This window comes from Cololabis saira, chromosome 23 (genome assembly GCF_033807715.1).
Source record: "Cololabis saira isolate AMF1-May2022 chromosome 23, fColSai1.1, whole genome shotgun sequence".
Lineage (NCBI taxonomy): Eukaryota > Metazoa > Chordata > Actinopteri > Beloniformes > Belonidae > Cololabis > Cololabis saira.
In genome coordinates, this window is record NC_084609.1 from 33,321,334 (window position 1) to 33,333,557 (window position 12,224).

The window sequence follows — 12,224 nt, forward strand, 5'->3', positions numbered from 1 at the left end:
GAAGCAGGAAACATCTAAAACATGCAGGACTGTGGCTGTCAGGACCAGAGTTGGAGACCCTGCTGTAGATCTTCTTCAGTGCTCATCAGCAATATTATCAGTGACTGATGGGAATTTGTGTTTGCAGAGGTCGGTACCGCAGTCAGAGACCAGAGTCTCCAGGATCCATCTGTCTGTCTATGAAGAGTGACTGGTCCAAAGATTATCCTCTAAACTTCAGTAAAGAACCTGGACCCTCAGACACAGAGTAAGACAACTGCTGTTAACTAATTCTGTGACTCATCATGACTTTATATTTTCTGTCCATGGTGGTTTATTTGATGTTCTCTTTCATAGCATTAGTTCCGTGTCTCACATTGGGAACACCCTCGGCGTGACCTCATCGGAAGCTCCTATTACATTCCGCCAGCCAGGATTGGCTGGAGCTAAGCACGTGAGTGTCAGGGAGGGTGGAGACCCTACCCTATAAAGGGACTTGACACCTCGCTGCACGTCATTCAAAAACCTCTTCTCGCTACGAGCAGAAGTTCTTCTCCCGTCTCTGACTGTCTCTCCTTGGCTTAGCTCAACCGTCCAAAGACGCGAGCGAAAACTCAGTCACCGGGCGCTTTGTTCACGGCGTGCGCAGTTACTCGGGATTTGACTGCTATCTGGGAAGTAGCAATATTTCACCAGGTAGCCGAGTGGGAATGCTCATGGTAGCAATTACCACACCGAGTAGCAATACTCGCGCTAGCCTCACGGTTACCGCAAAAACAGAGTCGCAACACTCCCGCTGCTTAACCCCCCTGAAAGTCGCAACATTTTCAGTCGGTGTCCGCTAATCCCCAACCACACCAGGTTAGCATTTAGCACCCCGCGCAGCGTAGCTTCACAGCTCATGAACCCTGCTAATGGCCATGGCTGACACTGATGCTTATGCTGATGCCCCCACTAAGACAGAGGAGAAGTCACAGGCGCGAGCCTGCCCTTGCGGGAACAATATTTCGAGCAGGGACACTCACCTGATGTGTGCGATGTGTCTCGGGCTAAAACACGCCTTAGAGTCCACGGAGATGTGAACGGCTCTCCCTCAAGGCACTTCGGCGCCGTCTGACTCGCCAGACGAACCTGTCAGGCGATGACGACCTAGTTCTGGTTTCCACCGCGGAAGCTCCGGAGCCGATGGAGCTCTCCTGCTGGAGAGGGCGGATGACGACTCGGACGGTGGGTTGGAACTCCTCATTAACGACAAGGATGAGGATGATGACTCCTCCCTTGGTCTGGCGGGCTGGGTTGCAAAACCCCAGCCTCCAACAGTACCTGCGTCGGCCGACGGCTCATGTTCCCCTGTAGGGGATTTGGACCTGCAGGACATTTGTCAACGCGCCGCTGCTAGGCTCGGCATCAAATGGCCCGAGGTCCAAGCCGTGGTGACGCGGTCCCGTTTCGACGGGAAAAGGTTGCCCAAGGACAGAGAAACAACTCCTGCCGATCTTCTCAGAGTTACTGGAGGAATTTGCTGTCTCTTGGCGTGATAAGCCTTACAGTCACAAGCACCCTGTGGCAGGCAGCTCCATGCTGGACTGCGACGGGATGGAGATCCACGGCCTCCGCAGCATCCCTCCGGTGGAGCCCGTAGTGGCCGCTCACCCCGAAGGCATCCCTGTCATCAGCGTGGCCCGCGCTCCCATTCGGGGCAGATCGCTTTCAGTCCAGCCTCAATGACAAGGCGTACAAGGTGACTGCACTTTCGACCCCGGCTCTCAACGCCACTTCCCTCTCATTGGCGTACCAAGTTGAGCTTGAGGAGGAGATGACAGCTTCACCTAACCCCACGTTATGGGAAGAGATGCGTGTCATCACCGACTATTGCCTCCACCTTCACAGGGTGGCAATCCAATCGCAGGGCAGAGCCATAGGACTGATGGTCCTAGAGGAAAGAGCCTGCTGGCTAAGCCTCACCAGGCTATCTGCTAAGGAAAAAGGGGACCTGCTTGACACCTCCATAACGTCCCAGGGCCTCTACGGCACTGCAGTCACGTCCATATAGAAGAGATGTGAGGAAAGGAAGAGGGAGGATCAAGCCCTGAAACTGTGTTTACCGAAAAGGGCACCCACTGTCACCCCTCGTCAATCCTTTGCCCAGGCTGTGGCACGGGCGCCTCCCACTTTCAAAATCCCCAGGCGGCCCGCTCAGGCAGCTCCTCAGGTTCCACCGAGAGCACCGGCTCCGAAGGGCCCGTGGCAGGGGAAGGCCCCATCCCAGGATGGGACTCAGTCTAATCGACCACCTCCGACCTCCACTCAGGTGGTGAGGAGGAAGAAGCAGCTGGCCTGATAGGCTCCGGAGCCGATGGAGTTCGCCGCCAGGTTGGTTCCCCAGACCGAGGCGGGGCCGAGCTGGGGAAGTCAGCTCAGCCTCACAGACCCGCTCCGCCAGGAATTAGACGGGTCCAGCCTCGAAGCCGATCCGCTGCTCCGCCAGGAATTAGATGGCCCCGGCTTCGCAGCCGGTCCGTTGCTCTGCCAGGAATTGGTCCGCTTGGTTTCCTGCTGGAGAGGGCGGATGACGACTCGGACGGTGGGTTGGAACTCCTCATTAACGACAAGGATGAGGATGATGACTCCTCCCTTGGTCTGGCGGGCCGGGTTGCAAAACCCCAGCCTCCAACAGTACCTGCGTCGGCCGACGGCTCATGTTCCCCTGTAGGGGATTTGGACCTGCAGGACGTTTGTCAACGCGCCGCTGCTAGGCTCGGCATCAAATGGCCCGAGGTCCAAGCCGTGGTGACGCGGCCCCGTTTCGACGGGAAAAGGTTGCCCAAGGACAGAGAAACAACTCCTGCCGATCTTCTCAGAGTTACTGGAGGAATTTGCTGTCTCTTGGCGTGATAAGCCTTACAGTCACAAGCACCCTGTGGCAGGCAGCTCCATGCTGGACTGCGACGGGATGGAGATCCACGGCCTCCGCAGCATCCCTCCGGTGGAGCCCGTAGTGGCCGCTCACCTCCACCCGAAGGCATCCCTGTCATCAGCGGGGCCCGCGCTCCCATTCGGGGCAGACCGCTTTCAGTCCAGCCTCAATGACAAGGCGTACAAGGTGACTGCACTGTCGACCCCGGCTCTCAACGCCACTTCCCTCTCATTGGCATACCAAGTTGAGCTTGAGGAGGAGATGACAGCTTCACCTAACCCCACGTTATGGGAAGAGATGCGTGTCATCACCGACTATTGCCTCCACCTTCACAGGGTGGCAATCCAATCGCAGGGCAGAGCCATAGGACTGATGGTCCTAGAGGAAAGAGCCTGCTGGCTAAGCCTCACCAGGCTATCTGCTAAGGAAAAAGGGGACCTGCTTGACACCTCCATAACGCCCCAGGGCCTCTACGGCACGGCAGTCACGTCCATATAGAAGAGATGTGAGGAAAGGAAGAGGGAGGATGAAGCCCTGAAACTGTGTTTACCGAAAAGGGCACCCACTGTCACCCCTCGTCAATCCTTTGCCCAGGCTGTGGCACGGGCGCCTCCCACTTTCAAAATCCCCAGGCGGCCTGCTCAGGCAGCTCCTCAGGTTCCACCGAGAGCACCGGCTCCGAAGGGCCCGTAGCAGGGGAAGGCCCCATCCCAGGATGGGACTCAGTCTAATCGACCACCTCCGACCTCCACTCAGGTGGTGAGGAGGAAGAAGCAGCTGGCCTGATAGGCTCAGATGCGACGGGCGAGGCAGCCCTGTTCACGCCTCCGGTTCCGCTCGCTTCAGCGGCTATGTTTCCGAGCCCCCCCACGGAGCTCCGTTCGGTTCGGCGCGTGGAAGACAGAATGTTCGACCCGGCCCAGCGCCCCGTGAAGAGAAGCAGAGAGAGTTCTCAGTGGGTGAAAACCCCTGGCTGTTGCCAAAGGTGTCTCACAAATCATTAAAATTGTCCCAACTGTCGCATCCAGGCATGGTGCGTGAGGGCGCAGTTAAAAACAATGGAAAACAAAATAAAACCATTGTTGAACAACAATTGGGTCACACTCCCCCAGAGGGAGTGGCCCCTCCCTCTGGCATGGACAGCTGTGTCGTAAACGGCACGGCACGTGCATGCGCAGTTTCGAAAGAGTGGCGCTGCGCCCCGGTGCCACAAGGGGGAGCCCTTACCCCCTGTGTGACATACGAGCCTGTCAGCTCTCCAGACTGGCTCGTCAGCCCGCTGTCATTGAGAACAGCGGAGTGGTTAGCGTTCACAAACTCAGAGTGGGTCTTGAGGACGCTAAACAGGGGATACAGGCTTCAATTTGCCGTGACAACCCCGCAATTCAGAGGTATAATCCAGTCTCAGGCCTTAGGCAAAGAGGTTCGCTTTTCTACAGGAGGAGATTTTCTCCCTGTTAGAGAAAAAGGCGATAAGAATAATCCCCTCCGAATATGGAAGTCTCCAGATTGGAGACTTCAGACGTAGTGAGTCTGGTTTGGGAGCGTTACAGGAGAACACTGAGTGTATTTTTCTCGCTTCACGATCAGAGTGCACCGATGGGGGTGAACGTGCTGGCTCACCAGTGGCCTCGGGCTCTGTTGTACGCATTCCCCTCGATAGCGCTGATTTCTCCAACCCTAGCCAGGGTGAGGGAGGAGGGCCTGTCGATGATTCTCATAGCTCCCTGCTGGCCGACGAAGCACTGGCTAGCGGAGATAACCCAGCTCATTTTGTTAGGAGCCGTGGCCTCTGCCAATACGCAGGCGCGTGGAGAAATATTTCATCCCCTTCCAGAGAGGCTGGCCCTGTGGGCCTGGCCCATGAATGGCTCAATCTGAAGTCCATTGGCCTCCCTCCAGGTGTGATTGAGACTATCCAGAGTGCTAGGGCTCCCTCGACAAGGTCCACTTTATGGGAGAAAATGGTCGGTTTTTGAGAAATGGTGCTCGGGCTCACATGACATTCCTTTTCAATGTTCTGTGGCTGTGATCCTGGCTTTCTTACAAGACATGGTGGATAAAAAGAAGGCGTTCTCCACTATTAAGGTGTATGTGGCGGCCGTTTCAGCCTGTCATATCGGTTTTGGGGGGAAACCGGTGGGACAACACTCTTTAATCTGCCGTTTCATAAAGGGTGCGCGTCGCAAGATCCCGGTGTCTAAACCGTTGGCACCATCCTGGGACCTCCCCACTGTGTTGGATGCCCTTTCAGCCGAACCTTTTGAGCCACTAGACCAGGTGGACTTAAAAATGGTGACTTTTAAGACAGTGTTGTTGCTGGCTTTGGCTTCAGCAAAACGAGTGGGTGAGATTCATGCTCCCTCAGTACACCGAGAGTGTACGAAGTTCCTTTCAGGACATACGGGGGTGACCTTACAGCCTATCCCGGCTTTTATACCTAAGGTGTTAGGGTCATGTTCCCCTATAGATCTTGTGTCCTTCTACCCCCCACCATTCCTCTCAGATGAGCATCGGCGGTTACACATGCTGTGCCCGGTGTGGGCTTTACGTATCTACATGGACAGAACCAAAAGCTGTAGGAAAAGTGACCAGCTTTTTGTGTCTTGGGCAAAGAATCAGATGGGGAAATCAGTTTCCAAGCAGCGGCTTTCTCACTGGATTGTGGGAGCTATTGCTTTGGCTTATACTGCCAAGGATTTGCCGACACCAGAGGGTCTGCGTGCTCATTCTACCAGGGGTCTCACTACCTTATGGGCCCTTTTCAGAAGGGTCTCCATTCAGGATATTTGCGCCGCAGCAAGCTGGGCCTCTCCACACACCTTCGCCAGGTTTTACAGGCTCGATGTTACAACTTCCCCACCCAACCTTAGCAGGGGCTCATCCCGGGACATTTAGTCCTCCGATAGCATCTGCCCGGATGACACTCGGGTAACATCTGCCCAGCAATACGGGAGTCAGTATTTTCCCAATGCGAGACACGGAACAAATGCTATGAAAGAGAACTTTAGGTTACTTGCGTATCCCCGGTTCTCTGAGTAGCATGAGTGAGTGTCTCACCAGAACACCCTCCTTGCTTTTTCGTAGCGAGGAATAGGTGAAAGTTTTTGAATGACGTGCAGCGCCGTGTCAGGTCCCTTTATAGGGGAGGGTCTCCACCCTCCCTGGCACTCACGTGCTTAGCTCCAGCCAATCCTGGCTGGCAGAATGTAATAGGAGCTTCTGATGAGGTCACGCCGAGGGCGTTCCCAATGTGAGACACTCACTCATGCTACTCAGAGAACCGGGGTTACGCAAGTAACCTAAAGTTATAGGTTCTTCAAACATCACTTTTTCCTTCTCGTTCCTGTTTTTCCACCACGGAGTCTTCTGTGTTCCTCCACCATCTGGTCTTGCTGGTTCAGAGACCAGAGTTTGGTTCAGGCACTACTACTACTACTACTACTACTACTACTACTGATAGTACTACTACTACTACTATTATTGCTACTGCTACTACTACTACTACTACTACTACTACTACTACTACTACTACTACTACTGATAGTACTACTACTACTACTACTACTACTATTACTGCTACTGCTACTACTACTACTACACTACACTGGTCCAGGATGAAACCAGCTCTCCAGATCGGTCCAGGAGAGTCTGCAGCAGTTTTAGGACTCTAGTACTCCTTCATGACATTAAAAACTAATCAGTGACAGATGTTTTGTTAGTAATAAATAGATAGATTAAATAAAAATATAAAACAACATAAACTTCCATATAATTGCATGTGATTTAGTTTTAATAATTTTTTTTATTTATAAACTAAAATCAATCCTATCACACCTCCTTTGCAAATTTGCAACAAGAAAATTCTCTGTTGGTTTTGGTAAATGGATTAAAACATTGCTCAATTATTACTCTAGTCAGAATCGGTGGGAAGAAGATAAAGTGGGAATCTCAAATACTCAGACTCAATCAGAGCAGTTGGACCTTAACAAAGCCCCAGGTGCTTTTGTCAGATCACGGTCCAAGTGGGCAGAAGATGGAAAATCCATCCTTTTATGAGGCTTGAAAAACCAAGACAAGGAAAATCTGCAGTTTCTTCTTCATTGATTAAAGGGGAGGAATGTACAAACTCAAAAATAATATCTAAAGAGTCTTTGAACGTTTGAATGATGCCTCTGCGATGAAGTACGGCTGAGCAAATTAGGTAGAATCTTTGCCATTTTCTCCGCTTTTTGCCGTCTGGCATTGCTACGGTAACACTATTGACGGAGAAAAGTAATAGCCATGGAAGGCACGATGGAGACGCACGTGTTGGTGTCTGCCATGCCTGGGAGCACGTTACGGTCCGGGCCGCATTAACGGATCAAAAAACGCTTGGAAGAATAAAAGGGAAACTATAAAGTAAACTATCAAATTGAATTATCAAAATGATTTAATCCTAATCGGGGCACCACCTGGATTTCCAGGAAAAATTATAACTTTAACAGCAGGAATCAGTCTCAAAATAGGGATTATTCCACTAGAATAACAGTAAGGGCTATTATTTCTGGTGAATAATGTTGAAGGCCATTACAAAGTTCGGCACTAGCTCTGTCAAACAGCCATTGTGACAAGAATATGTGTAAAACATCACAAACAACTTCTCATTAAAATCAGTCAGCATTTATTCACATCCAGGTGTCAAACAGATGGAAAAGCGACACCCTGAATAAATCCTGATGGCAACTACGTTAAACATAAAACACTAATTAACAAGAAAAACAACAATAAGAAAAACTAGACAAAATTCCCGGGACATTTTGAAGTGCCACGGGACTACTGCCGGAATGATTGCGGGGCTAATTTGCACCAATGAAGGTCAATGACTCGATACTGAGTCCTATGACACCACCCATGACTCTCTATGTCAAACCATTCAAAAGTTATTGGACTATAACATATTGGCCAATCAGAAGAAGGGGCGGGGCTAATTTGCACCAATGAACGTCAAGGACTCAATACAGAGTCCAATGACACCACCCATGACTCTCTTTGTCAAACCATTCAAAAGATATTGGACTATAACATATCGGCCAATCAGAAGAAGGGGCGGGGCTAATTTGCACCAATTTCAATTCAATTCAATTTTATTTATATAGCGTCTAATACAACAGAGTTGTCTCTAGACGCTTTCCAGAGACCCATAACCAGAACATGACCCCCAAGCAGTTATTACATAAACAATGGCAGGTAAAAACTCCCCTAGTGGGAGAAAAACCTTAAGCCAAACAGTGGCAAGGAAAAACTCCCCTTTAGGAGGGAAGAAACCTTGAGCAGGACCAGGCTCATAAAGGGGGACCCTCCTGCCGAGGGCCAGACTGGTGGGTCAGGGACGGCAACAGCACAGCAGGCAGGTGGAAGCAGCAACGGGATGACCAGGGGTGGGGACCGCAGGCCAGCACGCAGCTCCCGAAGCTCCGGCCCAATCATCAAGTCCCAGGTTGGGGTGCAGGGTCGGGGAAGGGTTGAAGGGAAAGGGTCAGGGAAAGACTTGTGCTCCGTAATGCAAGCTACAAGCCACCCACGACCACCTTCAGGTTCCGGTGTGCGGCAAAGGATGCTGCAACATGGACAAAAGAGAGAAAAGGGAGGAGAAGGGGGGGCCAGCACAAGAAACTACAGGAGCGACTCTGACACACTAAAGTTTACACTACCTAGAGATTTACCAACACCAGCTAGAGGTTTACTAAACACTAACTATAGGCTTTACTAAACAGAAATGTTTTAAGTTTAGTTTTAAAGGTGGAGGTGGTGTCAGCCTCCTTAACCCAGATTGGAAGTTGGTTCCATAGTAGTGGTGCCTGATAGCAGAACGCCCGCCCTCCAAATCTACATTTAGATACTCTAGGAACTATGAGTAAACCTGCACTCTGAGAACGGAGAGCTCTGACAGGAACATAAGGCACTATCAAATCTTGCAAATAATGCGGAGCTAAGCCGTTTTGGGCTTTATACGCAAGTAATAAAATTTTAAATTGGATTCTGAATTTTACGGGTAACCAATGGAGCGACGCTAACACTGGAGAGACGTGGTCTCTCCTGCTAATTCCTGTCAGTACTCGTGCTGCTGCATTTTGGATCAGCTGGAGCCTATTCAGCAAATTACTTGGACATCCTGCTAACAACACATTACAGTAATCTAGTCTAGAAGATACAAACGTATGAACTAGTTTTTCTGCATCACTCTGCGAGAGGATTTTCCTAACCTTTGCAATATTACGGAGATGGAAAAAGGCTATTTTACAAACCTGATTGACATATGGTTTAAACGACAAATCCTGATCGAAAATAACACCAAGGTTTCTCACAGTTGCACTGGAAGCCATCGCAACACCATCTAACCCCTTCCTAGGATGCTCTGGACCAAGAATGATAACCTCTGTTTTATCTGAATTTAGAAGCAAGAAATTTCTGGACATCCAGTCCTTGATGTCCCTAAGACATGCCTGAAGTTTAACTAACGGTTCTGTTTCATCCGGCTTCATAGACAAGTAGAGCTGCGTATCATCAGCATAACAATGAAAGTGTATGCCGTGATTCTGGATTATACTTCCCAACGGCTGCATGTATAAACTAAACAAGATTGGCCCTAGCACTGAACCCTGCGGAACACCATAACAGACCCTTGACTGTTCTGAAGAAACCTCATGTACATGAACAAACTGGAACCTGTCAGATAGATATGATTTAAACCAACATAGAGCTGTCCCTTTAATCCCAACAACATGCTCTAACCTGTGCAGTAAAATGCCATGATCTATAGTGTCAAAAGCAGCACTGAGGTCCAGTAGAACCAGTATGGACACTAATCCCTTATCTGAGGCCATAAGGAGGTCATTCGTGACTCGAACCAGTGCTGTCTCTGTGCTATGATGCATTCTGAACCCTGACTGAAAGACTTCAAACAGATCATTTCTATACAAATAGTCACATAACTGGCTTGAAACTGCCTTTTCCAGAATTTTAGATACAAATGGAAGGTTGGAAATTGGTCTATGATTAGCTAAGGTGTCTGGGTCAAGAGAAGGTTTTTTAAGTAAAGGTTTAATTACTGCGACTTTGAAAACCTGTGGTACATATCCTAAACTTAGGGATAGGTTAATTTGGTCCAGTATTGTCGTACCAATAAGAGAAAAAATATGTTTGAATAGTCGAGTCGGGATGGGGTCTAACATACATGTGGTTGACTTAGCTCTATTGACGAGTGAGGTCAGCTCAGGGAGGTCTATAGGATCAAAACAGTCTAGAGGCAAGTCAGAGCCTAGGGAAGTCGCTAAAGCTGAAGAAACACCTACAACCGGCTGGTTGATTTCTTCTCTAATTCTCGCGATTTTACTGTTGAAGAAGCTCATAAAGTCCTCACTACTGAGAGCTGCAAGAATGCACGGCTTAACAGAGTTGTGACTCTTTGTCAGCCTGGCTACAGTGCTGAACAGAAAACGTGGGTTACTTTTGTTATCCTCTATCAACGTTGAATAATAAGCTGTTCTGGCTTTGCGAATGGCTTTTTTATATACTATTAGAATATCTTTCCATTCACGATAAGAGTCTACAGACCTACAAGAGTACCACTTCCTTTCCATTTTACGCACGTTTTGTTTCAACATGTGAATATCTGAATTATACCAGGGAGTTAAGCTCCTGTGGCTAGAAACCCTCCTTTTCAAAGGAGCAACTTCATCTAAAGCTGAATGCAACAAATCAGCAGTGTTACTAGCAAGGAAATCAACATCTGCAGAGGTAGAACCCAGGTCACTGGCCTCGACTACATCACTATTTCGCACTGTCGTAAGATAAGAATGGCCTCCCTAAATTTAACAATAACTTCATCAGACAAACATCTGCTAAAATAATACCTCCTATTTTGCACTTCAACATCAACAAAATTAAATTCAAACGTTATTAAGTAATGGTCGGATAAAAGGGAGTTTACAGGTGACACCAACAGATCATCAGTTTCAACACCGTAGGTGAGAACGAGATCGAGAGTATGATTAAAACAGTGCGTCGGTTTATCCACTTTTTGTGAGATACCCATTGATTCTAGAAGAGAATCGAAGGCTAATTTAAGATTATCGCTTTCAACATCCATATGAATGTTAAAATCACCCACTATGATGAATTTATCTGTGCTGATCAATAATCCAGAAAGGAAATCTGAAAATTCAGACAAAAACTCTAGATACGCACCAGCAGGGGGCCGGTACACTACCACTAACACAACTGGCTTCTCTGATTTCCAGCTCGGAAATTTCAGACCAAGCATGAGGCTTTCAAATGTATTATAATTGCACTTAGGTTAAATTTTTGTTTGGAGACCGGAGTTAAAAATTGCTGCGACTCCTCCGCCTCGGCCCGTGCTTCTAGGAATGTGATGATTAAAGTAGCCGGGCGGAGTTGATTCATTCAAACTAACATACTCTTCCTCCTGTAACCATGTTTCTGTTAAGCAGAAAATATCACTCCTGCTCTCTGTAATTATATCATTTACTAACAGAGACTTAGAGCTTAATGATCGTATATTTAGTAATCCGCATCTAATTTTTCGGTCTGTAATTGGTACCAAATGTACATTGGTTTTAATTTTGACCAATGAAGGTCAAGGACTCGATACTGAGTCCAATGACACCACCCATGACTCTCTATGTCAAACCATTCAAAAGATATTGGACTATAACATATCGGCCAATCAGAAGAAGGGGCGGGGCTAATTTGCACCAATGAAGGTCAAGGACTCGATACTGAGATTCATTGATTCATTCATTACCAGTTTCAGCATTCATTGATTCATTCATTACCAGCTTCAGCATTCATTCATTCATTCATTCATTCATTAATTCATTAATTCATTCATTACCAGCTTCAGCATTCATTCATTCATTCATTCATTCATTCATTCATTCATTCATTCATTCATTCATTACCAGTTTCAACATCCAGCATTTCCCCCTACAGGTGGCGATTATACAATATAATATATATATATATATATATATATATATATATATATATATATATATATATATATATATATATATATATATATATATATATATATATATATATATATATATATATATGTAGCTCCCATTTTCCAGGTTATAGTATATGAAGTCTGTACTGACTGGGTTATGTGACCAGTTCTGGGTCAGTCTAATCAGTCAACAGCTGAGCTCTTGTTGCTAGGGGCAACAACAATCTCGAAATGAGGAAGGTTCCGGACTGGCTGTGAGAAAACCCCAGCTTTCCTCAAATAACTCTGATTTGTGAGAAAACCATAGCTCCTAGC

At 48.0% G+C, this 12,224-nt stretch overlaps 1 protein-coding gene across 5 annotated transcripts in view; it reads left to right on the top strand.

Annotated features, from left to right (window-relative positions):
* LOC133424327 (NACHT, LRR and PYD domains-containing protein 12-like) overlaps window positions 1–12,224 on the top strand; it is a 67,091-nt gene that overhangs the window by 10,756 nt on the left and 44,111 nt on the right. For all 5 annotated transcript variants that reach the window (XM_061714853.1, XM_061714854.1, XM_061714850.1 and 2 more), the window contains one exon: window positions 128–247. In XM_061714853.1, coding sequence (XP_061570837.1) covers window positions 128–247 — 120 coding nt within the window. The remainder of the gene's footprint in view (window positions 1–127; window positions 248–12,224) is intronic.